The sequence below is a fragment of the Wallemia ichthyophaga genome, assembly GCF_000400465.1.
Source record: "Wallemia ichthyophaga EXF-994 unplaced genomic scaffold scaffold22, whole genome shotgun sequence".
Lineage (NCBI taxonomy): Eukaryota > Fungi > Basidiomycota > Wallemiomycetes > Wallemiales > Wallemiaceae > Wallemia > Wallemia ichthyophaga.
The window spans coordinates 26322-50524 of NW_008806295.1; the positions used below are offsets into that span (position 1 = coordinate 26322).

The 24203-nt window shown below is 45.8% G+C and overlaps 12 protein-coding genes and 2 non-coding genes across 14 annotated transcripts; 7 read left to right on the forward strand and 7 right to left on the reverse strand.

The window, feature by feature from the left end:
* Nucleotides 1–586: 586 nt before the first annotated feature.
* J056_002538 (uncharacterized protein) lies at nucleotides 587–916 on the forward strand (the record flags this gene model as incomplete). The annotated part of the gene is made up of 1 exon (XM_009271803.1): nucleotides 587–916. One exon carries the CDS (start codon nucleotides 587–589, stop codon nucleotides 914–916), a length of 330 nt encoding a protein of 109 aa, XP_009270078.1.
* A 399-nt stretch (nucleotides 917–1315) lies between these two features.
* J056_002539 (Protein phosphatase 2C-like protein 3) lies at nucleotides 1316–2872 on the reverse strand (the record flags this gene model as incomplete). The annotated part of the gene is made up of 3 exons (XM_009271804.1): nucleotides 1316–2676; nucleotides 2726–2804; nucleotides 2849–2872. 3 exons carry the CDS (start codon nucleotides 2870–2872, stop codon nucleotides 1316–1318), a joined length of 1464 nt encoding a protein of 487 aa, XP_009270079.1.
* Nucleotides 2873–2924: 52 nt separating this feature from the next.
* J056_002540 (Protein phosphatase 2C-like protein 1) lies at nucleotides 2925–3754 on the reverse strand (the record flags this gene model as incomplete). Its single annotated transcript, XM_009271805.1, has 2 exons — nucleotides 2925–3303; nucleotides 3357–3754. 2 exons carry the CDS (start codon nucleotides 3752–3754, stop codon nucleotides 2925–2927), a joined length of 777 nt encoding a protein of 258 aa, XP_009270080.1.
* A 113-nt stretch (nucleotides 3755–3867) lies between these two features.
* J056_002541 (Histone-lysine N-methyltransferase SET9) lies at nucleotides 3868–4977 on the forward strand (the record flags this gene model as incomplete). The annotated part of the gene is made up of 1 exon (XM_009271806.1): nucleotides 3868–4977. The coding sequence occupies one exon, from the start codon at nucleotides 3868–3870 to the stop codon at nucleotides 4975–4977; it is 1110 nt and encodes a 369-aa protein (XP_009270081.1).
* Nucleotides 4978–5070: 93 nt separating this feature from the next.
* Nucleotides 5071–8397, reverse strand: J056_002542 (Multidrug resistance-associated protein 1; the record flags this gene model as incomplete). The annotated part of the gene is made up of 1 exon (XM_009271807.1): nucleotides 5071–8397. The coding sequence occupies one exon, from the start codon at nucleotides 8395–8397 to the stop codon at nucleotides 5071–5073; it is 3327 nt and encodes a 1108-aa protein (XP_009270082.1).
* Nucleotides 8398–8421: 24 nt separating this feature from the next.
* On the reverse strand, nucleotides 8422–9751 carry J056_002543 (ATP-binding cassette transporter abc2; the record flags this gene model as incomplete). Its single annotated transcript, XM_009271808.1, has 2 exons — nucleotides 8422–9141; nucleotides 9188–9751. The coding sequence occupies 2 exons, from the start codon at nucleotides 9749–9751 to the stop codon at nucleotides 8422–8424; spliced, it is 1284 nt and encodes a 427-aa protein (XP_009270083.1).
* A 247-nt stretch (nucleotides 9752–9998) lies between these two features.
* Nucleotides 9999–12379, forward strand: J056_002544 (Nonribosomal peptide synthetase 2; the record flags this gene model as incomplete). Its single annotated transcript, XM_009271809.1, has 3 exons — nucleotides 9999–10934; nucleotides 10993–11562; nucleotides 11615–12379. 3 exons carry the CDS (start codon nucleotides 9999–10001, stop codon nucleotides 12377–12379), a joined length of 2271 nt encoding a protein of 756 aa, XP_009270084.1.
* Nucleotides 12380–12482: 103 nt separating this feature from the next.
* On the reverse strand, nucleotides 12483–16595 carry J056_002545 (Serine/threonine-protein kinase ppk16; the record flags this gene model as incomplete). The annotated part of the gene is made up of 5 exons (XM_009271810.1): nucleotides 12483–14044; nucleotides 14091–15659; nucleotides 15704–15844; nucleotides 15897–16494; nucleotides 16539–16595. The coding sequence occupies 5 exons, from the start codon at nucleotides 16593–16595 to the stop codon at nucleotides 12483–12485; spliced, it is 3927 nt and encodes a 1308-aa protein (XP_009270085.1).
* A 59-nt stretch (nucleotides 16596–16654) lies between these two features.
* On the reverse strand, nucleotides 16655–18023 carry J056_002546 (uncharacterized protein; the record flags this gene model as incomplete). The annotated part of the gene is made up of 3 exons (XM_009271811.1): nucleotides 16655–16777; nucleotides 16822–17899; nucleotides 17947–18023. 3 exons carry the CDS (start codon nucleotides 18021–18023, stop codon nucleotides 16655–16657), a joined length of 1278 nt encoding a protein of 425 aa, XP_009270086.1.
* Nucleotides 18024–18047: 24 nt separating this feature from the next.
* On the reverse strand, nucleotides 18048–18554 carry J056_002547 (uncharacterized protein; the record flags this gene model as incomplete). Its single annotated transcript, XM_009271812.1, has 2 exons — nucleotides 18048–18103; nucleotides 18146–18554. 2 exons carry the CDS (start codon nucleotides 18552–18554, stop codon nucleotides 18048–18050), a joined length of 465 nt encoding a protein of 154 aa, XP_009270087.1.
* A 168-nt stretch (nucleotides 18555–18722) lies between these two features.
* On the forward strand, nucleotides 18723–21014 carry J056_002548 (Siderophore iron transporter 3; the record flags this gene model as incomplete). The annotated part of the gene is made up of 3 exons (XM_009271813.1): nucleotides 18723–18739; nucleotides 19008–19036; nucleotides 19084–21014. 3 exons carry the CDS (start codon nucleotides 18723–18725, stop codon nucleotides 21012–21014), a joined length of 1977 nt encoding a protein of 658 aa, XP_009270088.1.
* A 1146-nt stretch (nucleotides 21015–22160) lies between these two features.
* J056_004907 lies at nucleotides 22161–22232 on the forward strand. Its single transcript has one exon. It is a non-coding gene; the product is annotated as a tRNA-Glu (tRNA).
* Nucleotides 22233–23190: 958 nt separating this feature from the next.
* J056_004908 lies at nucleotides 23191–23271 on the forward strand. Its single transcript has one exon. It is a non-coding gene; the product is annotated as a tRNA-Pro (tRNA).
* Nucleotides 23272–23439: 168 nt separating this feature from the next.
* On the forward strand, nucleotides 23440–24171 carry J056_002549 (uncharacterized protein; the record flags this gene model as incomplete). Its single annotated transcript, XM_009271814.1, has 2 exons — nucleotides 23440–23905; nucleotides 23957–24171. The coding sequence occupies 2 exons, from the start codon at nucleotides 23440–23442 to the stop codon at nucleotides 24169–24171; spliced, it is 681 nt and encodes a 226-aa protein (XP_009270089.1).
* Nucleotides 24172–24203: the final 32 nt, after the last annotated feature.

A 24203-nucleotide genomic window follows, 5' to 3' on the forward strand; every position in this document is an offset into this window, starting at 1 on the left:
TGTTACCACCCAAAATGCACTCAGATTTTTGAGAATAGCTTTTTTTATTTTTCAATATTGCGCTCGAGTCGTAATGCACATGTCCGTCCGGCACACATTAAACACAAATCACAATGATCTCTTATTATTTGATTCCAGCAGCATCTGTAGCAAAGTGGAGCTTTCTACCCTGCGCTCTCCTGGGTATGTTCATACCCGATACCCACTATACTGCCTTTCAAGATGGGGCAATATACTCTATCATCGACATAATCACTGAGTCTAATAACAGAATTCAGACTTCAGCTTATGCATCCCGGATTCCAGATCATCTCAAAGTGAATTTGATATTTACATCTCTATTCTTATTTGGGATGATCATTTCGCGAACAAAACGTTGGAACAGTAATGAAAGATCATGTCTTAGGTCTTCAAGAATTTTCTTACTCGTCTACCAAATTCTATCCAATTTGAATTATTTTCCAAAGCATCTAAATACTGCCATCTTTATTTGCATAAGCATTTGGAAAATCATAAGTCAAAAAATTACGAGTGGAAGTGGCCACATATAAACATCAAAGAATGGCTTGCGGTATTTTATCATACGATGAATATTATGCTGATTCGAAATCACATCCTTCATTTGATATCATTTTTCACTAGCGCCTTTATTATGGATCGAGATACAGTCGATTTCATGGCTATCAAGATGGCAATTTTCTTGGCTTCGCATATTATTATGGAGTTTTTCAAAATGATGTTGGTAGAGTACAGCGGCGCGTCGGAAGAGGATAACGTGAAGACGCAAGATGTATCGAAGACAAAGGAGGGAGATGTTGACGGAGAAGTATCATATGCGAAGGATGTAAAAGCAGGTGAAGAATTTGCGACGGATAAGAGCGTGGAAGCAGATAGGGAAGGCGCTGTCAAAACATAGAAGAAGATATAGACGTATGATGATATTTTAATAAACTGCATGTACTGTATTCCTTAAAAGGTCTCAATAACCACATCAGCATTGGCCACACACAAACAACATTATAAAATATCAACAACCACAGAGAGAGAATTAATACATTAGCGTTTCAAAATGTGAAAGTAACAAAAATGATGTGAAAGTAACGAAACACGAAGGGAGACGTTTCAAGGATGTTTATTTAGCTTTATTTGTGATTGTAGGGAGAAGAGTGGATTGGAGTGTGGATTAGATTACTATAGTGTCATAGCCTAGGTAGTTCGGTTGGCAAGTGTTGATGTAGGTGTGTTGTGTTGATTAGTAAGGGGTATATACAATTCTTATGCTTGTATAATTGATAAAATCACTTTTTTGCTGCTTTTATTTGTCCTCCTTCTTCTCACTCTGATTTTCAGCGAGGTTCATCGACTTTATTGGATCATCTGAAGTATCAGTCAAACCACCCGAGGCGTCAATTTGACGTTCTTCTCCATCCTTTATTGGTACAATCTTCTGGGAATGCTGTTCGTTTGACTCATCGTCTGATTCACTATCATCGGACAAAGAAGCGTAAACTAATTGACCATCTTTGTTTGTGACTGATCCTGACGGTTGAAATACTATTCCACCACTTTCCAAAGCTTCTTGGAGGGATGAGCCAGATGCACCAGCCATATTTGAAAGTATAGATAATGGAGAGTTACCAAATCTATTAGCATCGAATCCACCACCACTTTGTTCACTTGATTCGACTGGGAGTTGAGTTTTTTCAAAGATATCAGCAACAGATTCAGGAGTTTTGTGACCAATGTTGTTTTCCACTCTATCCTTGACCCACTTCCTCCACTCCTCTTGAGAACGATCACCGAGGATTGCAACAATGGTGATCGTCATGTTGTCACAGCCAATACCACCTAATTCAGAGTCAGGAGCTAAGCATTTATCCATAATGTGTGCGCAGATATCCTTGAGTTCATCACCATTCGCGATGGCTCTTCTTGTAACGTCAATAACTTGTTGTGAGCTTAAACAATCCCAAATACCGTCACATGCGAGAATGAGGAATTCTTCTTCACCTGTGCATTCGTGTTCGATGATATCAGGTACAGCAGTGACGATTTGAGATTCAGGGCCCAAATCTGTGTTTTGTTTAAATTCGAAGTCACCAATGGCACGTGAGAGTGCAAGATTACCATTAACTCTACCGATTTCAACAAAACCGCCTGCTTTAACGATTCTATCGGACTCCAAATCGTTTTGAGGTTTGTGATCGAACGAGAGAGAGAAATGTTGACCAGCTAGGGAGAGGACGGCTCTAGAATCACCAGCATTTGCACAAATGATTCTTCTGGCGTTGACTTTTGAATTTATAGCTGAAGGCTCAGGTGGAGTGATGAGTACGCTGACGGCAGTACAACCAGAAGGATCAGATGAAAGTTCAGGGCTTGCTTTGATGGCTTCGTCAGTATTGAGATAGCTGTTAATAAGAGCAGCGTGCCAGTCACCAGACTTGAACTCGGCAGACCTGGCTAATCTAGCGTAGAGAGTGGCACCAGTGTATCTAGCAACGTTTGAGCCACCGTGACCATCATATACGGCGAAGAATGCAGGCTTCTTTGAAATTTCTTTGTTTGATTCTTTGGTTTCAAAAGATTTTGCGTTGGAAGGATCCTCAACTTCTGGGGCGTGGGAGTCATGCGCCCTGTTTAAATCGAGGACGGCGGTGTGGGCGTCTTCCATGCCTGAATAGAGATTAATAGGGGAAACTAGGAAATTACTAGATTAACCCACTTATCCGCCATCCTTGCATTTCAGAAACGGCGTAAACAAAGTCAGCGTCTTCACCAGTCGCATAAGATTTGTCGACGACCTTAGTAAATTAGATGAAGACTAGGAGATTACTAGTGAACCCACTGGAGCAGATAGAGTTGAGCCCATTTGAGATATTTAAGATGATTCTTGGTGGTACAAGTGCAAGAAGGTTAGTGGATTAAAATTTAATTACAATGATTGATAAATTGTCAGTTGATAGGTTGTTCAAGGCGTAGTCTAAGAGTAATTGAGAAGCTTCCTCACCCGATTTACAGCGTTTGATAAGCTCAACGACTTGATTATCCGTTACAACATCCCATAATCCATCACAGGCGATGATAAGCCATTCATCTTCATCTGTTAAGTCTATCTCGGTTGTGTAAGGCGATCCAACGACATACTGCTTCATTGGGCTATCACCTAATGCTCTTGTTACCGCTAAAACACCATTTACGCGTCCGTTTAGGATATATCCACCTGCATCCATTATCCTCTTTTGCTCATTCTCATCAGATCCTTTATGATCATAAGTTAATCTAATAGCTTGACCACTTCTGCTGTTGATTTTTTAGTTTTAAAGGGATATGACGTAGATACGTGGGGTACACACCACAACACAGCCCTTGCATCACCAACGTTAGCCGTGTAGAGAGTACGAGTACCTTGTGGATTTTGTTTGTCCTTATTCACCACATCATTCACTCCATTCCCATATAAAATCAAGCTAACAACTGCGGTACACCCAGAACTCAACGATTGCTCATTATCAACTGATAAGAAAGACTGATTAAGATTATCAGATACGCTCTTAAATTTTGTAAAGTTGTTCAGAATCGTTTGATGAAGATTATCACCGCAATAATCTGACAATGATTTACCTGCGTGGCCATCGAACAACCCAGCGTATAATTGATTTGAAACGTTATTGAAATCATTCAACACGGTAACCTTATCCTCCATCGTTCTTCTAAATTTCTGATTTTGATCCTCTGAAATACCGATCGACATTGTTGATGATGGTGGCGATGTGAGTTGTGAACAAACCGCGATTTATATTTTGCACGCAATGTTTCACTTTTTCAAATATATTTAGTGTTCACTCATCTCTACCTCGTACTTCCATGTCCACTTCCACTTCATTAGATCATTTATCTCAATGTGACAGCATCATTTCTTCCATTCTGATTGACTTGGTTTGGGGTTTTAACGTTGTAAAGCCTGCTCAGTGTAGGCTAGATCTTGGACACTCAAAGGACACTATCATCGACATGGTCAGTAGATTAAATTACAACACCGCAAGGCTCGATCAGGGTTTGCTAGAACTCACTAGCATAAAAGACTACCTCCGTAGAAAGAGGATCCTTTTCAAGAGCCTCTTTAAAGATCATTTACACGTTTATACCCTTCTATTCCACCCTTCCACTCCTTTTGAAGTTTGTTTCAATAGAAGACTCTCATCCTTAACTCACAAAGAAGAATACTCTTTGATTGCTACCAAAAACATCCCCTCAAACACTCCAGTCAAGAATTGCCTTGCTACCCTCACTAAAATCACGCCTAAACAAGACCAGTTCTTGACTGACTCTAATAATGACTGGAGTGTCCTCACTAGCCTTTCCTCAGGTACCCGCATCTTCCTTGGCCCTGCCAGATTCGCAAATCACGACTGCAATAACAACTGCCAACTCCAACGCACCAAAGACCACATCAACCTCGTCACGATAAGGTGTATCCGTAAAGGTGATGAAATCCTACTCAATTACGGCCCGCACTACTTCGGAGAGAATAACGAAAAGTGCTTCTGTCGTTCGTGCGAGGCTGGCTGTAAGGGTGCATTCCGACATGCCAATAGTGCCAATAGTGTTAATAGTCCAGTTGACAACCAACTCCGGACGAGATTCAATAGCTACATACGCTCAAGCACAAACAGCTCAACTAACCACTCGCGATCACGCTCCTTGTCCTCAGGGAGCTCCTCCCTCACTCCCCTCTCCTCAGCCCCTTCCTGTCTCGACGAGATGCTATGCCAGAACAATCACTGCACAAATGAAAAATTACCGGATAGTGCTGAGTGCTACACTTGCGACATTCATCGTAGGATTTACAAAAACTCCTGGCCCATGCGTAGTCGCCCGGTCGATACCATCCACACTCCCACCAACCAGAACCAAGACTCAGAAGACTCAGCAGTCTCGGAAGACTCCACAGACTCTGACTTTATGAGTGAATGAAACATAAGATCTAGTGTACAATTGAGACTTGTCATATCTAATCATTTTTGTAATGTATATTTCCTTAATCCGTTCCAACGCTTAACAGCTAAACTACTCCATCATTCCCTGGCTGTGAGCGAGTTTGTAGAATTCGCTCGATGTGTTAGACAGCAGCGAAGTGGGGCTATCCGACTCCACGACGCGACCCTCATCCATAACAATAACCTGATCATAAGCGCTAATAGTGGATATTCTATGAGCGACGCTAATAACCGTGACGCCCTTGAGTGCAGTTTTGAGTAACGCGAGCAGTCTCTCATCTGTCTTGGAGTCCATATTTGACGAGGCTTCATCAAGTAAGACGATTCTACGTTTCTGGAGGAGGATTCTAGCGATGCAGAGGAGCTGTCTTTCACCTGCACTAAACTCCATCCCATCCGTCGTCACCTGCGTATCGAGTTTGTGTTCTAAGTCATTGACCTGTTTCGCCATACCGACATGGTCCAGCGCCCGCCATATATCCTCTTGGCTAGCCCCCTCGCATCCCAAAATGAGGTTATCTTTCAGCGACGCATGCAGCAGGAAGGGGTCCTGGCTAATGGTGCTGATGCGCTTGCGCAGTGTGTGTAGTGGCACAGTCGCTAGATCTACCCCATCCACGATAATCCTGCCTGAGCGCAGCGGCTGACCACGGAGGAGAGCGTAGATAGTCGATGATTTCCCGCTTCCCGTGCGACCACATATTCCCAGCTTATGTCCCGCAGGCAGGGCTATGTTTAGGCCGTCAAGGGCGTTACGCGGTGACGATGTGGCGTACTTGAGCGAAACGTCGTCGTATGTTACTGCCCCGCTCTCTGGCCAGCTGGGGCTGGGTTCGGTTGTAGTTGCGGATGCTAGCATAGCGTCGTTGTTGTCGCTCTCGTTGCCGCTTTCGTCGCCCGCTATTTCACGTGCTTGTAAACTCTCTTCACTCTCGAGTTGTGTAATCTCGACTATGCGTTCGAGCGAAACGACACCATTCTCCACCCTTGTCCATGCCAGAAGAAGATTGGTAAGCGAGGTTGCCATGCTGACTAGCTGGGATAGCGCCACACCGAGGTAGCCGGCGCTGGTGGAGTTACGCAGTCCGACGGCTATCGCTGCTATCCCGATAGCTATGAATGCCGTTACGAGGTTGAGAAATGTGCGCAGGAATCTTATCCCAGAATCACGGTAGTACATCGGTGCCTGCGACCGGTTGAGATGCCATTCAGAGATATCCTTAAACATTGCCGTTGACTTGAACGCACGGATCGTTACTAGACCAGTGAGGAGGGTGCTGAAAGACGTGTAGAGCGGTGTCTTAGACGAAATAGTCAGTCGCTGCAGCTGTCTGCTCGTCGCGAGATATACTCTCTGCAGCGACCAGTATATCACAGCGAGGAAAGGAACTGCTATGGCGAGCCATGGGACTGCAATCAAAATCAGAATGGCAGCTCCGACCACATACACCGCCGTCAACGACACGTCCAGCATCGAAATAGGGAACGCGAAATCGGATATAAATATATCCGATCCCCACCGATTGATCAGCAGTGCTGAACTCGTTTTCTGGAAATACGTTACTGGCGCTTCGAGTACATGCCCTAGCATCTGCTCATGCATGCCTAAACTGGCGCGTGGGGCTGTGTACTGCGTGTACATCCACATCATGCAGAAAGAACTGATGAAAGCGGCAACAGTGAAGCCTGCATACCCACCAAGCCATGGTCGATGGTCGGTGGTGTTTGCGCTGGACCATTTTTCGAGGTATATCTGCGTACTGTTAGTTGCGGATAGAGCACAAACAGCTTTGCTCACCTGCAGACCAACTTCTACAGCATTGTAGAAAAAGAGAAATGCTACGCAAACTGTTAGACGTCCCCAGCCACAATGACGCATGTAGAATTTGTACGGCGTCCATCCAAGATTTGCACTGGCGTCTTCTTCGTCAGGATCCTCTTCCGTATCCACCGCCTCGTATTCTTTTCCGTCAATACTCTTGTGCTGGTGCGATGGTTTTTCAGCCAGTGCAGGATCACCCAACTCATTGAGTATCTCCTCCTCCTCTGTCTCACTTTTGACATGAGTGATCTCATTATCCTCTTCCAACTCCTTGGGTATTTCACCGATATAGCTCTTGATGTCGATTACATTCTTGTAGAGCTCGCGTAGCGATCCTTTGGCGAGGATAGATCCACTTTCCATAGCAACGACAAAATGTGCAGCTGTGAGGTGTTTGTGGGAGTGCGTTACCATAACCACCGTCCGTTTGCCAAGCATACCCCTCGCTCCGAACAGCGCATTAAAGACGTGCTTGGTGGTATGTGCGTCGAGTGCACTGAAACAGTCGTCCAGGACTACGAAAGAGGTGTGGCGACTTGCGTACAACGCTCTCGCTAATGAAATACGCTGCTTCTGTCCACCACTCACTCCGCCGCCCTTTTCGCTCAGCTGGGTCAGATCGCCTTTGGACATTCTTTCGAAATCATAAACCAAGGCACAGCTCTCAACTACCTTGTTGTACCATTCGTAATCGTATTCAGAATCCAGGATTATATTCTCGCGCACGCTCGTTGGCCAAATAAAGGCTTCTTGAGGGGCATAGCTGATTTTCGTGGTAGGTCCACCAGGCACCTTCCGCCTGCCTGTCTGCAAGTGCGTCTCGCCGAGCAGTGTTTTGGCAAGAATAGACTTACCACTACCAACTGGTCCGACGACAATTGATAGTTTGTCTAGTGGGAAGTTGATGTCGATGTCTTTGATAAGTGGCTTGGCGTCAGGCGCTGATGATGCACTCGCATTCACATTCCATAATGAAGGTGGCCCGTCGTAGTCTCTATCGGACTTCTCGTCTAGCGACGCCGATTTCTCGGTGCCCGTGTATTTCAGCGTCTCCGTTGAGCTTCGCTCTGAATTTGGCAGCTCGCCTCCCAAACTCACAGGCTTTTCTTCGAGCAGAAGGAACCCTGCAATGCGCTTCATGGAAGCCCAAGACGCGACGAGTAGTGGGAAGCAATGTCCGACTGTTGAAATGGGGAGCGTTACCAGATTGACAATGGTGTATATCGTGAACAGTGTTTGTGGACGGATATCTCCGCTGATTCCTGCAAAAGTTCCGAGTGCAGACAGACCAGCGCAGTTAATTGTAGCTGATGAGAGGACAACTACTATCACAAGACGACGGTAGAAGGCCTTCAAATTGTCCACTTCTTTCGCTCGGAGTGGGTTGATCCATTTCGGCATCACAGGCTCTAAACCGAGCAGCTTCGTGGGGATGATTTGTTGCATTACTGATCCTATCACTGCAAGTCGACCCTCTGTGCTTCCCATCCAGCGCTTTTGAGCACCAGATACCTTCTTGCCGACGATAGATGTTACGGCAAAGAAGGCAATCATGACGCAGAGTGGTGGAATCATCGCGTAAGTGGCCAGAGGAAGTGGTTAGTGAGTGTGCGTGATGTTATAGGCTGTACTCACTTTAAACCACAGGATAACGGCTGCGCAGGCAATCGAAACTAAAGCTGACCAGCATTCGTGGAAGAAAATGACACCTTCGACGACTCTCTCGACATCAACCGACATATACGTAACGGCACTCCCTCTACCTTGATTCTCTGCAACGGTTGATGCTAGTCTTACTGATTTGTCGAAAAGAACACTGACCAGTGCTGCTCTGTATCTTATAACCATTGCGTAAACTTTATCCCAGTAGAGCGCTGTAGTGGCTGCCAATGAGAGATACACGATTGCATAAGCTCCAACTAAGCCCCAACCGATATTTGGATCTTGAGGTGTCTCAGTCTCACTTGAGTAGCTGTCGATGAATGACAAGATTGTGGAAACGAGAAATGGTTGAGCGAATGTGACAGCAACGTAAAGCAGCTTTGGTATTACTGCAGCGAAGAAAAAGTCATAGAATGCTATTATGGAAGGCATCAAGATTGGCTGAGTCTCTTTGCCGGATTTTGAAACCTTTCTTGAAGAGTAGAGGAGCTTTGTGAAGCGCTTTGTGGCATCATTGCTGCTTAGCTCTTCAGGTAGACCGAATTCATTAACGTCATCCAAGTTGAGTGCCCTTTTGAATCCAGAGTATAAGACAGGGTAGAGGAAAGTAAATAGGATGCGCGAAGGGATTGAGGAGGTTGGCTCAGTTGCTTTAGGCTGGCGGGATTGTGAGTGATTGGTATAATTGGTGCGTACAACACACCAGAACTGATGACTTGATCAGCCACCTCTTCTCGATCAACTCGGCAAAGAAAAGACAGCAAGTTGAAGCGAAGAAGACGCAGTATCCGGCAAAAAAATCATCACCAATCAAGTTGGCGTTGACGAAAGATCTCAGCTGAGTTGCGCTAAACAAGGAAGCTGTTGCCAAGTGAGCACTGATCAATGTCGATGGAGCATATGCTCGTGTGTGCTGAGCGTAGGATAGAGGGAGAAGTATGACTGAAGAAACCAGTTGCATAGCGTATGCAGCAGTTGCAGTATTGGTGTTGAAGTGATCGTAATGAAGAACACTTGCAATTGATCCGATCTGAATAAGGATAAGGATCAGCTTCGTGACCGATAGAAGATCGAATCTGTGCTTTGTAATTCTGGTGCGTGTCTTTTCTATCGCCCCCATTAACACAAACTTGGCCAAAGCTGCGAATACGAATATTGCCAGTGGAAGACACCACATCAGTCTCCACTGGAAGCCTAGCGATATGTCCATATAACGACATTGGCTTTCTGCCACAAAGTTAAACTCTCCCGGACAAAGTTTGCTCATGTGTTGATGATTTGATCGATAGAGGATCTTAACTGATAATTTTTGATAACTGATCGTACCTGACTAGGGTTGTGTTCGCAGCAAACTCCGAAATTAATAAAATGGAAAACTAAAGCCGCTGATGGTATTCGATCCTTTATCATATGGCCGCAGGCTTTTTAGAAACCTTATTCGTGTTTTTCCCGATTTTATCAGATTATCTTCGGGGTTTCCAATTTGATCGCAAGCTTGATCAGCTTAGCCGAGGATGCTTGATAATTATACACACAACCCAATAAAGAGCCTTGGAACGCAGTCAAGAGTTCCAGAGCATGTCCCACGGCACTACTCACTCGATATCACCGGTCCAGCTGGTCAAATTTCGAGCGAAATTGAGAAACTCAGCAGAGTCGCATACACTGTGCTTCTGATGAAGTATCTTGACACGCAGGATATCCTATTGGGTGAGACTTCCGTGGATTACATCGGCGATCCTGAAGCCACGCTGATTCAGCCAATCCGCGTGCAGCTGGAAGGAGGGGAATTATTGAGCCAAATATCCCAGAATATCGATCAGCAGCTATCTGCAAACATTCCGCTATCAAACGACGACGCTAGACTTGAACTGGGTGTAAAGGACCACGAAACACCTCTACAGGCACTGTTTGTATGGGGAGTTGATTTAGTTACGTGCAGGCAGCATAACAGCCTGCTAATGGGTGGATACCTGTCTCACAATGGCTACACTTTGTCTGTCTATAGCGACGGCAGTCTGATATCATCCACCTCGCTCGGCGTTCTCCTCAATCAAGTCAAGGTGGTGCTGGAGAGGCTGCTGCAGCACCATGAGAACCTTTCAAATGTCCATATTGGGGAGGTGCTCAAGCCATTCCCTAAAAACCTCGCCTCACACGCTCAAAAGACACTGGACATGTCTCACCAACGCTTAGTAGTCGATTGGTTGTTCGATAACGCAGCAAGCAGGCCTGAAAAGATCGCCCATGAATGCTACACCGACCTGGACTCGCCACCTTCTCTACTCAGTTGGAATGACTTTAACAGGCGCTCAAACCAACTTGCTAGGTGGCTTGTAGAGCACAAACGGGTGCAGCTCGAGGACAGAGTGGGTCTGTCGCTCCCGCGCTGCCCCGAGTTCTATATAGCTATGGCTGCTATTCTCAAGGCAGGTGGCTGCTACACGAGTGTGAGTCTTAGTCTGAGCCTGGGTCGATGAGAGCACACACCACTCACACAACGCACAGATAGACCCAGAGCTACCCGAAGAGCGGAAGAAGTACATTGCAAAAGACAGCGCGTCCAAGGTGGTATTCACAACTAGCGAAAATCAGCACATATTCCCTCTTATAGCTGTAGACACGCACGACGCGTCGCTGTGGAGGCTAGTCCACACACTCAGCCCCTCCAATTTCAACTGCGCACAAGCTGACAGCCTGGCTTACCTTCTCTACACGAGCGGGACGACGGGGAATCCGAAAGGATGTCTCATCGAGCACAGAGCGCTGTATTGGGCGATGATAACTTTCGGTGACTACCCCATACCGATCAGCAACCCAGACAGCGATAAGCGGCTGGCAATGGCTTCCTTGGCGTTCGACGTGCATATTTCTGAAATCACCCAAAGCTGGCATGAAAAACTAGCATTGGTGACGGTCCCGCGGGCTCAGCTACTGGGCGATCTAAGGGAGTACATTGTGCGGATGCACATAACGCATCTGGGGATGGTGCCGTCGATGATCGAGGCGCTGCTCGAGACGCCCGATGGTCTCCCCCTCAAGTATCTCATTTCTGGTGGTGAGAAGATAACGCAAAATGTAAGATAATCCAATCACCTTTAACACACCACAAACCCCTGACACCTCACAGCTGCTCGAAAAGTGGGCTAACCAACCCAACCTCGTCCTCGCGAATTTCTACGGCCCGACTGAGCTGACTATTGGGATATCAGCGCGCAAGGTGATGGCGCACGATACAAAGGAGAATGTCGGCAAAGTGTTTCCCTCTTGTGACGCATTCGTGGTCGACAGGGATATGAACATTGTCCCATTAGGTACACCAGGCGAGCTTGTCGTGGAAGGCGTACTGGCAGCGCGCGGATATCTCAACCTGGACCACCTCACCGCCAAGTCCTTTGTCAGGTACCCCACGCCTCAGAGCTGGGCATACAGGACGGGCGACTTGGTGCGTATGACGCCCGATCACTCGATCGAGATCATGGGCAGGATCGACTCGCAAGTCAAGTACCGTGGTGTGCGCTTAGAGACAGAGGGCGTGTCGAACATACTCCGCTTGGCATCTTCATCCGTGGAGCTCCTGGCGACGACGCTCATCACACAGCACGCTTCTCTCAGTCAGCAAGTGCTCGTCAGTTTCGTCGCGCCGTCTCATTCTGGCGTCGGGGTGGTAGACAGGCGCACTACAGCGCCGACTATCAAATATGACAGCGGCGCACTAGTAAACACTCTCAAGATGGCTGTCGATCGAGAGCTGCCTGTTTATATGCGCCCTGCTTACATTATACCGACAAATTTCATCCCGCTCACCCTCAACGGGAAATCGGACAACAAAGTCCTAGCCCAGCTTTTCAAGACAACGCCAATGCAGTCCCTACTAAAGTCACAGAGGGCGTGATGCAGTGTGCAAACGCGGTAAAGTTTCTGACTCGATATAATGATGCATAATTTTGGTAATTACAAAGTTATATTGTATGGTATGGTATAGCGCGCGCCATCCGCTAGTCGTCCTCCTCATCCTCCTCGATGACGGCCGCGGTCGCGACTGAAGGTCTCCATTTCTGGTGGTTGGAGGTATTTGGAGGAGTAGGAGACGTCGAAGTGGCGTTGGAGTTGGAGTTGGAGTTAGTAGTATGGCTACTGCCAGTGCCGGTGCCATTACCATCACCACCACTCCTTGGGAATTTGAAGTCGCTCATCGTTTCCCTTGCGTCACCATTCTTCCTATTATTCGTCTTCTTGGACTTCTTGAGCTTTTTCACACCCTCGATCTCATCTTCGTCCGAGTGCTCCGTGACGCTGACGTGTTCTTCGGCAACACTCGACTCAAACTCTCCAATAACCGCACTGGCATCGCCCTGTCCGATTCCGCCAGCGAAGTCGTCCTCATCCACCCACTCCTCTTCCTTGTGGGAATGAGTGTGAGTGTGAGAATGGGTGTAGGTGTGAGTGTGCGGGTGAGTGCGTGACCGTGCATGCGCGAGTGCATTTGACTTTGACTTGCTTTGCGCATGCCCACCTGCCGCTGTATCGAAAGTCAAATTTTTTGTTGGGGAAGTCCTGCTGTAGTCGAATTTGCTAGCTTTGAGGAGCGCGAATGATTTCATTGGTGGTGAATGAACGCTGATTGGTGCAGGTGGGCGTTTTGATGCGAGGAATAGTGTTTTAGAGTGTTGTTGGTTAGTCGAGGAGTGGGGGAGGTGGTTTGTATGAGAAGAGCGGGTGTGCACCTTTGCATCGCCATCACCTTCACCATAGCCATCGACTTCACTATCGCGCAGCCCCAACCCGACCACCTTCTCGCCATTCTCCAACGAACTTGTCGACGTGCTCCGCGAATGTCTGCTGGTTGGCAGGGGAGACGAAGGAGCCCTCACATGGCGCACGCGCTGCAAGGAGCTCGACGACCCGCTTCTGTGTCTACCTGCGCGACCGAACGACGTATTCGAGCTGGGATTAATGCCCATACCCATACTCATCCGTCCACTCACACTACGCGCGCTGCTTACCGAAGACATGGAAGGCGACTTGGCGTGCTGTCCTCGCCCAACAACTCCCCCGCTGCTAACCCGCCGGTTCATCGCGGCCGATGGCGACCCGCTCTCGAAATGCACCGAGATACTCGAGCGGCGCGAATGGACGGAGGACGAGCGACGGGAGTGTGTCAAGGAATGAGATTGTGAGTGAGGCTGCGAGTGGGGCTGCGATTGCGTCTGCGGTACCGCCATAGCAACAGTTTGCGGTGATAGCATGCTTTGAGTGCTGCTACTTGACGCCCGTCGTCCATTACTCGACTTACGCCTGTTGCGGCGATTTCTTCTGGCCTTGGACTGCGTCTGACCGCGAGTAGGTCCCTGTTTCGTGCGTGCGTTGCGTCTGCGCGGTGTAAGGGTGTTGCTGTTGCTGTTATGCGAAGCAGACCGCCGCATTTGCACCGTCGATGGGACCCCTTCAGATTCAGCTGCAGTTTCAGCGCCTTTGAGCTGACCCTGCGTCTGCTTCTGCTTCTGCTTTTTGGGCGTGGTCTTACCTTTCTTGCGCTCGCGTTTATCGTCGGTGAACCCTGTGGTGGTTTTGTGAGAAGAATCGCGCGTTAAGAGCTCACTTACAACCACGGAAAGCGTCCAACAAGTTTTTCTTGTCCTTTTCCTTGGTTACGGGTGAGTTTTGAATGTTAGGAGTGTTGTGCAAGTCGTGTTCAGACGCCGCCCGAGGTGAGTCAGTTGGTAACTGATTGAGCGAAGCTGTGGAGTTGAACTGGGCAGCATGTGAGATAGGAGGCGTTGTACTAACACTCCCACTCCCACTCCCGCTCACACTCAAACTCACACTGACACTATCATCATTACTCCCACTCCTTTCGTCGCTTTTCTTTCGAGGTAGCATACTCCCGCTAAGAGCAGTAGTGGCGCGCTGTAGCATGCTGATAGAGCTGCTGCGGCTCTTAGTCTTGTTAGGCGAACTAGGGGCGGACGTCTGCGGCAAGTTGAGCTGTAGACTCGATGTTGACGCCTCGGTGGGTGGTGTTAGTGATAAACCCGATTCGTTGAGATCTGGCAAACTTCTTTTGGAGAAATCTGCGCGTTGGTCGCTCATTTTGAGTTTTTGTTTGTCTCTCTCAATGTCTCTATCTTTTTCTTTCTCTCTTCTATCCTTCTCCTCCCTCTCTTTTTCCGCTTTCTCCTTCTCTACTTTGTCGCGCTCCTTCTCTCTCCTCTTCTCCCTCTCCTCCTTCTGTTTACGCGTGTTGATCATGAGATACTCCTCTGAGTCGCGCCGCTCGCCACGCTCACCCCTTTCGCCAAGGCCGACGCCCTCCTCCTCGATACGAGTGAGATGTTCACGCGTATCGAGATTCTGCTTGCGGAGGAGCCACCACAGTCCACCAGACGCATCGCACGCGTGGTTGATAACTGAGTGCTTAATCTGCCCGATATCGAACCCCAGCTGACTAAGCGACTGAAGGAGAGCGCGTTCCCACTCTTCCTCAAACGGCTGTGCGTGTTGAGCGGTGCACATTTCGAGATAATTCGGTTCTTGCGGGTGGAAATGGTGAAGATCGTCTGCGTTGGACTGGCCGAGATTGAAATTGGGATTTGGATTGAAGTTGACACTTTCCATCGATCCCACCTTGTAGTGTTCACGGAGAGAGGTGGTAGACGGGATGCGCGACGCGACAGGTGTAAGCACGGGTAAGTCGGACATGGTCGAGCTGACGCTGCGCCGTTTGGTGCGCGATGGCGTCCGTTGGATCGGGGGTGTGGATGCACCTTCGCGCTCACTAGATAGCGTGCGCACCATGCCGCGCTTGAATGAACCACCTGAACGACGGGGGAGGGCTATCCCGGGTATACTCTCTACACTCAAGTTTCTAGTCATGCCGCTGCTTGTGGTCGCAGGGACTAGTCGTCGCGGTGGCTCGTCCAAGTGGTTCACATCGCTCACACCCTCGAATACCTCCGTCGCTTCACTCTCTCCTTCGCTTATCTCGCTCACGTGTTTCTCGTCGTACGCGTAGCTGGCGTGCTCGGCTGTGTGCTCGAGCTTGTCATGGAGAGTGTGCAACGGGGTTTGCTGTGATGGGAAGCGGGTGAAGAATGGATGGGCGAGGATTTGTTCGATACTCGGACGATTTTGTGGGAGTGGTTGAAGGATTGCGGAAATTAGGTCACAAGCATCTGAGACATGTGAGAAAAGAAAGACGAGAAAAGAAAAAACGCACCAGCTGAAAGGACATCAGTTGGATGATAGTATTCTCCTTTCAACACCAACTCTCTCATTTCATCCTCGTCATCATCGTCGAAAGGAAGACCACCAGTGAGAAGAGCGTAGAGGATAACGCCAGAACTCCAAATATCAGTTTCTGGGATGTCAAGTGTGAGTAAGGAATTGTCGAATGCAAATGAGAAACCCACGCTTTCCACCATATTTTTCACCGCGAAGCATTTCAGGAGAAGCGTACGCAGTTGTGCCGCACCAAGTACTCATAAGATTCCCAGGGCCATCATCAAACTCCCTTGCAAAGCCAAAGTCGCCTAATTTAACGTTTCCGTCTTTATCGAGGAGAATGTTCTCGAGCTTCAAGTCGCGGTGAACAACACCATTAGAATGAAGGTAGTGCAGCGCCAGCATAAGCTGACCGAAAACTCTCCTAACCTCCACGTCGGACAGTCTTCCTTTGTCGACGAGATAATCGAACAGCTCACCGCCATCACATAACTCGGTGACGAGGTGGATGTCGTTCTCGGTGGCGACTATCTCAAGGAGTTGAGCGATGTGGGGGTGCGATAGGCGCCGATAATGGTGCAGCTCTCTAACCAAAGCGCTGAGCTGAGTGTGGTTTTTTGATACGCTCTTCACAGCAACGCGTGCACCTTTGATGAGGCGATGAGTGGAGAGACGCACGATACCATAACTGCCACTGCCTAAAGTACGGCCGAGAGTATAATTGCCAATCGTACGCAAGGCAGGGGAAGTTAAATCTTGAGTTAGATTCTGATAAGCCTGAGCGAGCTGGGGGTTTTTAGATATAAACTGAAATAAATCAGAATTCCCACCTGTGCTTTTTTGTTCTTGTTGTTCCTTTCATTGCTCGTAATCACGGTCTTGCTCATCGCCCAACAAGAAGGTTGATGACGTAAATTTGTGAAAATAAAAATGAAAATTTATTCTTTTACTTTATATAGTTTGATAAACCTTTAATACGCTCACCAGCTTCATCGAGTATATCAGCCTCTTTACAGAATGCAAATCTGATGAATTGTTCACCTAGATGTTGGTTTGATAGACCATAGAACTGAATTTTGGTTAGAAAACATAGTAAACTCTCACTCCACTCACATCAGATGGTGGTATGGCAACAACTCCGAACTCATGTGCCATCCACCACGCAAATCTAAAGTCACGCGTACGTGTCTTGATATTCTCTGGGAATGGATAGTCCTCTGGGAAGTTTACTTTGCTTATATCTGCTAATATGAAGTATGATCCTGCTGGCTTGGTGTATGGTAATCCAATCTGGTCAAGATGCTTTGTGAGCACATCACGACGTTCTTGATATTCCTTCCTTTGAGTTTCAAAGAAGTTGTTCTGATCAGCCTCCTCGAAACCAACAGCGGTACCTTCTTGAGCTAAGCTATTAACACAGAAAACTATTCTCATTGTAGTTGCGAGTGTTGCCTTGACCAGATCTGGATGTCCAATAACCCAACCAACTCTCCATCCAGTAGCTGCGAATGTCTTACCTGCTGAACCAACAGTAAGAGTTCGTTCCCACATTCCGGGAACATCGGCGATTCTATCATGTGTAGCGTTGTCAAATGTCAATGACTCATAAACTTCATCCGAGATTACGAGAAGATTGTGTTCGATGGCGACATTAGCAATAGCTTGAAGTTCTTCACGAGTAAAAACCTTTCCAATTGGATTGTGTGGAGTGTTGAATATGATTGCTTTCGTCTTTGGAGTGATTGCACCAATCAGCTCATTGATATCAATCTTCCAATCATCGCCTGTAGAATTCCTTGTAGGATCACCGTGGAATCTGATAGGAACATAAACTTCTTTGCCACCATTATAACGAACGTTTGGCATGTACTGATCGAATGCAGGTTCAAACAAAATGACCTCATCGTCTTGTTCAAGGAATGCGCCCAAAATTGAGTAAATGGCTTCATTAGCGCCTGCTGTAACGATAATTTCAGATTCAACATCCAATTTACGCCCATTAAGGGATTTGAATTGCTTTGAAAAGTGATTTGAGAGTGCGTTACGAAGACGTGGTCTGCCCTTTGGATGTGAGTAATGATGTACAGATGTATCACTATCGATAGCCTTTGTAATAGCACTTCTAATATAAGTAGGTGGCTTCCAGCTCATAAATCCTTGCCCTAAACTGAGTGACGTCTTGGGCATAACGCTGCGGAAGTTTTAGAAGATTTTAAACATGACAAATAAAGAACCGACAGTGGACTGAACAAAGACCAAACATCCGCAGACTTGTTCAACTCAAATTTAATCCTTGAACTCGGTTTTATAGCCATGGCGTTGGAAGAAGGAGTACAAAATTAGTTGGATTCATCTGAACTGGATACAACGTCATCGACTTCTTTATTTGATGTGTCTGGTGGCGTTAGTCTTTGTAAGCGGATAATCCTCAACTCACTCCCCAAATAATCATTCAAGCTCATTGGCTGGGTATTTGAACTGGTATTTGCTGTAACAGGAATTGATGATTGAGGTGGATCATCATCTTCATCTGAAATATCCTGGAATCCATCCAATAGCTCCTTGTCCAAGAAATCATCCACGTTCTCCAGCTGTTGAAGCGTATACTCGTGTTTTATTGGTATTATCCTAACTATCCCACTATCATCATCATATTCCAAGCAATAATTGTAGTCCTTTTCCCCCTTTGTATGCCCTATATACGATAAACCACCTTCCTCGACTCTAACCTTATCTTCCTCCGTTGAAACTTTGATCCCTTCAAAGCTCCCAGGCTCACTTGGATAATCGAAAATATTTAATCCTTCCTCGTTGATTTCTATCGCTGTGTCTCGAGGCCAGGTCATCAGCGTATCTGAAGCAGCGCGTAAATACGTCATTTCATTGAGGAAAAACTAAATAGGAAATTATATAAATCGAATGTAATCATCAATTTATTCTAATTGACAAACGCCAAACATTCAAAACCTATACAAAAGAAGACGTTTAGCAGGACCTGGTGTCGTCCTTTAGAGATGGGCATTATATCGATGTATTCATCCTTTGAGCATCTTTTCATTCCTATACACTCTCCCGCACACTCCCCCTTCTAGAATCCCCCCTGAATCGTCCACTTTACCGTACCTAGGAACAAATTGCAACACTTACTCAAATCAAATCCGATAAAATCTGATACCGCCATTAAACTCATCTAGCTCTACTCATCCCAAAAACATCTCGTTCCTTACAATCCGATTGAATCCGATAATTTTTTAACCGCTATCAGATAAATCAGCCTAATCAGATCATCTATCAATCAGACAACCAACACCCATAAAATCTGGAAAGAGTAAGTGAGCCAAAGGCCTGGATTGTAGCAAATCTAACACGCCCTAGTGAACCCTCCACCTGGCTACGCTGATGAAGCTGCTACTCCACATGTTCCCCCTCTCAATGTTCGCCAACAAGACAAATTCGGCACCCAGGCAGGTACTTTGAAAGCTATAGCTGCCAAGCAAGTATCCAACAAAGCCATGATGGTTATCCTCATCTATTTCCTTGGTCTTGCTGCTTTCATGATGAATTTGGATCAATACACCAACTACACCCTCCTCACTCAAGCCTTTACAGACGCTAATAACGTTCAAGCTCAATATCAAGTTGGTGCTGCAACTGCCATTCTTCTTGCTGTCGGTAAACCGTTCTTTGGAAAAATGTCAAATGTCATCGGTCGTCCTGAAGCTCTAACTGTCACGCTTTTCTTCATTGTTCTCGGTTATGTCGTTACTGCTGCATCTGATAAGCTTGTATCAGGTCTCGCCGCAGGTCAAGTTTTCTGGCAACTTGGCTTCTCCGGCTTCCAAATCCTCCTCAACATTATTGTCGCAGATAATACAAACCTCCGTTACAGAGGATTTTGGACTGGTATGATCAACGTATGGACTTTTGTCCTTTTCGCCTTATCCTCTCCAATCATTAGTGCCGTTAAATCAGGTTTAGGTTGGAGGTGGGCTTTCGGATTGGAAGCTATTTGCTACCTTCCTGCCTCTCTTCCAGCAATTCTTGTTCTCTTCTTGAACCAATACCGTGCTAAGAAGGCTGGTTTAATCAATTATCAGGACCAGCCACTCACTTCTGGTCCATGGAAGTCACGCATTTACCAATTCATTGTCCAGCATGATGTCATAGGTCTATATCTCCTTATCGCTACTCTCTGCTACATTTTCTTGCCAATCATTCTCGCTGGTACGAGTGCCCTTCTAGCATGGGACAATGCTTACGTGCCTGCCTCGATGGTCGTTGGAGGTTTCATCATTCTCCCCGCTCTCATCTACTGGGAACTGAAATGCGCTTCCTTCCCAATAATTCCACACTACTTCATCAAAAATATCAACATCGTAATCACGTGCCTGATCAACTTCTTTGACTTCATTTGCTTTTACCTTTCTTATCAGACGCTGAGTAACTACATGGCTGTGGCTGTAGATTGGTATACGGATTTAGAGAATGGTGAACCTCGTTTGAGCGGCGACTCTAACTATTATTCTTACTGCCAGAACATTAGTTTAACCTTCTTCGGTATTGCTTGGGGTATCATTGCCTCTGTCTTCAAACCTAATTGGAAGTGGTCTGTTGTTGTCGCACTCTGCATTAGACTACTCGGTGTTGGATTGATGTTGTACGCACGTGACAATCGTAATCTCGGTGCACTAGTTATGACGCAAGTTTTACAAGGTGCTGGTGGTGGTATCGCTGCAATCGCCACGCAAGTAGGTGCGCAGGGCAGTGTTCCTCAGCAACAGATGGCTCTTGCTACCGCTGCCATTCTTCTTTTTGCAGAAATTGGTAATGTTGTTGGCCAATCCGCTTCCTCGGCCATCAATTCTGCTTTCCTTCCACAGATGATCGCAGAGCAATTCCCATCATGGAGTGCAACACAAGTCAACAAATACGTCAGTGCTCCAATGTCCGCTGTCAAACTTGGTCCAGTCGGTACAGAGCAGAGAGATAAAATGATACAAGCATTCTCAAACAATCAGCGCAAACTCATCATTCCAGCCATCGTTTTCGGCTGCGTGCCTATCATTCTCTCCTTATTCCTCAAAAACTTCAAGCTCGATGAGCGCCAAAACGCAGTAGAAGATCTCGATGAAAACGGCCATGAAGTGCTGGCGTATGATTCAGAACGTACAAATACCCATGCAAATGGAGATTTAAATGAAAATGCGCGCGATAGCCACTCTGAGGCCGATGAGGATCACAAGGATGATCACAAGTCATCTCCAAAGGAAACCAATCCTAATGGTGGCCATGAATTGTCCCATTAAACCTTTTTATCTACACGTTCACTCTCACTTCAACTCCCACCTTCCTGGATTCTTGCTGCTTCACACTCTCTTGATATTACGTTACCCTCTATTATAGACTTACACCTTTCTTGATTCCAATTTAACATTTAAATTGTACGGTTTTGAAATGGATTAATTTTACGACGTACTTGCTGCACTGTATGCTAATCAAATATATTATTACAACGATATAACGTGAAATTACGCCCATCGATACTTCTTAGATCCATCCAGATCATTGTATTTGGTGAGTTATTTGAGGCTTTGAACCTCGTCTAGTGCTGGTATATTTTGTGCGTTGCGTACGTAGAATTGCTCTATTCGAACATTATTTCAAGGGCGGTCAATTTATCCGTAACATCGATCTTGCTGGTATACGCTATCCACACATAAAGATCCTGTGTGCTATCGTATCATCCAATCTGTAAATCCTGCATTTAGGGCTGTCAATTAAGACGATTTTAGAGCGGTATGACTTCGTGATAGGCAAATGTCCAGAGCTGAGCTTAGCGGCTGGACCGTCTGTCCCTTTATGCGATTATTTCCTTCAACTCTAAGAGGAGCAGTGAAGTATGTGCGGAAATTTCTTCTGGTTACACAAGGTGAGATTATCAGCTCGAAGTCAATATTCAAGAAACTTTGCGATTCCTTTCTTCTACGTCACTGTAGATAGATAGAAATCATAGTATACAGTCAAAAGCGTTACAACGATTAGTAATCATCGCCTATCTATACTTTTTGTGCATTGAAAGCTGACGATTGTAGTGACTCAAAGGGATGCGGTTCTTGGCAAGTGTGCCGTAAATTGGGAGGTAACTACGTGTAGCTACCGGAGGCGTGCGGGTGGGTGCTGAGCTGGTTTTTGAAGAACTCGTAGCGAGTCAGCTTTAAGCAATGGGAGCACAAATGGTGAGGGAACACTGCCATTTTTCACATATCTGGCAGCTTGGCGGAAATTGATTGGTTTAATACTCTCTAAAAAGTCTTTCCAGCATTAAGCCTTTTGCGTTTAGAAATTTTTAGAGCCTAACCATAATCGTAAAGGTTTTGTAATGACTGAAGAAAGAACGTGAGTCGAATCAACAAGTAATTAGCGCAGTGGTTACAACCCACAGTAGGACATCATCGGTTATGTGGTAGGGGCTATCCTCCCAGATTCTCATTCTGGAGACCCGGGTTCGATTCCCGGTAACCGAATAGTTTTTCCTCTTCCATTGGGAAGGTAAAATTTTTAAGAGTTGAATCAACTCATTTTGGGAAATGTTTTCTGGTATATATTTTTTTCGCCGAGTATAATTGGCTCGGAAAAGCCCTGATTTTCAAGACAGCTTTCTGTTGAAACAAATAATTACATTACTGGTTTATTTGCAAGGCAAGTCTTCGTTGTGTCCTTTACACGTATGCATAAGTAGTAGTGGTAGTGTTAGACCTTTTCACTCCTTGGAGTGCGTTTGTGACTTTCATTTCTTTTGTCTCGTTTTCTTTTCACTGAAACACTAGATGTTGTCAAATTCAGCATCACTGAATGAAATTTTGGTCAAATAATCAGAAGACAATTCAAACTTACCTAGCTGATTCAATAGGCATTTCCCACTTTTGGGCACTGTGACGGATGTCTGTGATTATTTTGACAGAGAATTTCGGATTATATCCCATCTACGTCATTTCTTATCTTTTAACTAGCTCTATCTGATCCATCGCCACCGTAAATTGGAAAGATAAGATCATTAAAGCATACTGTATGGTTAATTATAGTTCCTCAAATCTGATTAAATGATTAGTTCTCTAACAGATAGGTAGTCACGCTGAGCGCTATCATTAAGGATATTTTCTCGCCTTTGTTATTTGCTCATGTTTCGGTTCAAAACACAGCATGTCAACAATAATTGTACATAATGTATATAAAAACAAAATTAAAATAAACCTTCATCTATAAACAATTGCTGAAACAAATCAATACGTTTTTCCAGGCTTTAAGAGATTATTTGTGGAGTTTACGGGATTCGAAACTATTCGCAAAAAGTGATTATGAAAAAAATTTCGGTGAATTAAGGCACATTATAATTAAGTGGATAACACTAAAAATTGGCTTTTCTGAATTTTCAACGAGTAATAAAAGCCGATATGGTCTTTTATTTTGAGCCTTAATGCTATCGGTTCGATGGTCTAGGGGTATGATTCTCGCTTTGGGACACCAATTTGCGAGAGGTCCAGGGTTCAAATCCCTGTCGAACCCTTTTTTTGGAGCTGAATTTCTTTTACATAAAATTCAATTATGATGAATAATAAATTTCTGGTGATATTTCAGGAAGATAGTGCTGAGCTAATAAGTTTCTAATTGAAAATTACAATAAAAGTAAGGTATAGATTGCAATGATTTCATTCCAGTACCATCATCATCAAAATGTCAGCGGATGGAAGACCATTACCAGAGGGATGGATAGAGGATTTTGATCCGCAATATCAAAGAAATTTTTGGGTTGACGTGCGTAAAGAGCCACCGGTTTCAATTTGGCATCATCCACTTGATGATGCTGAGTATTCTAATAAATCGTTTGCACCGCCACCAGGTCCACCACCGGGAGCATCACCTTATGAGGAGAAACCACCAGTACCACAATCACAGCCATCACCGCAGCCTAGAGGATCATCACCGTATATTCCCCAAAAGGAATCAAAATCTAGTAAAATAAAGTCATTTTTGGGATTGGGATCGTCATCGAGGCCACAGGGTTATGGACAGGGTGGATATATGCAACAGCAACCGATGCAGCAACCAATGTATCCACAGCAACAGTCATATCCACAGCAACAACCTTATATGCAACCACAGCAACAACAACCTTATATGCAACCACAGCAACCAATGTGTTAGTATTTGAAGAAAAAAAACCTTTTAATTCTTATTAACAATAACTTAGATGTACAACAGCAACGACCAAGTAAAAGAATGGGCGGTGGAGGAGGAGGAATGGGCAGTATGCTTCCAATGGCTGGTGGTTTAGGTGCTGGAATGCTTGGTGGTGCATTCTTAGCTCATGAGTTTGATGAATCCCAGCAAGACGCGTATGAAGATGGATATGACGATGGAGGCGGTGGTGATTTTGATGACGGTGGCGGTGGAGATGATTTCTAGTCTTGTTCCATTTAAATCAAATAAATTATAAA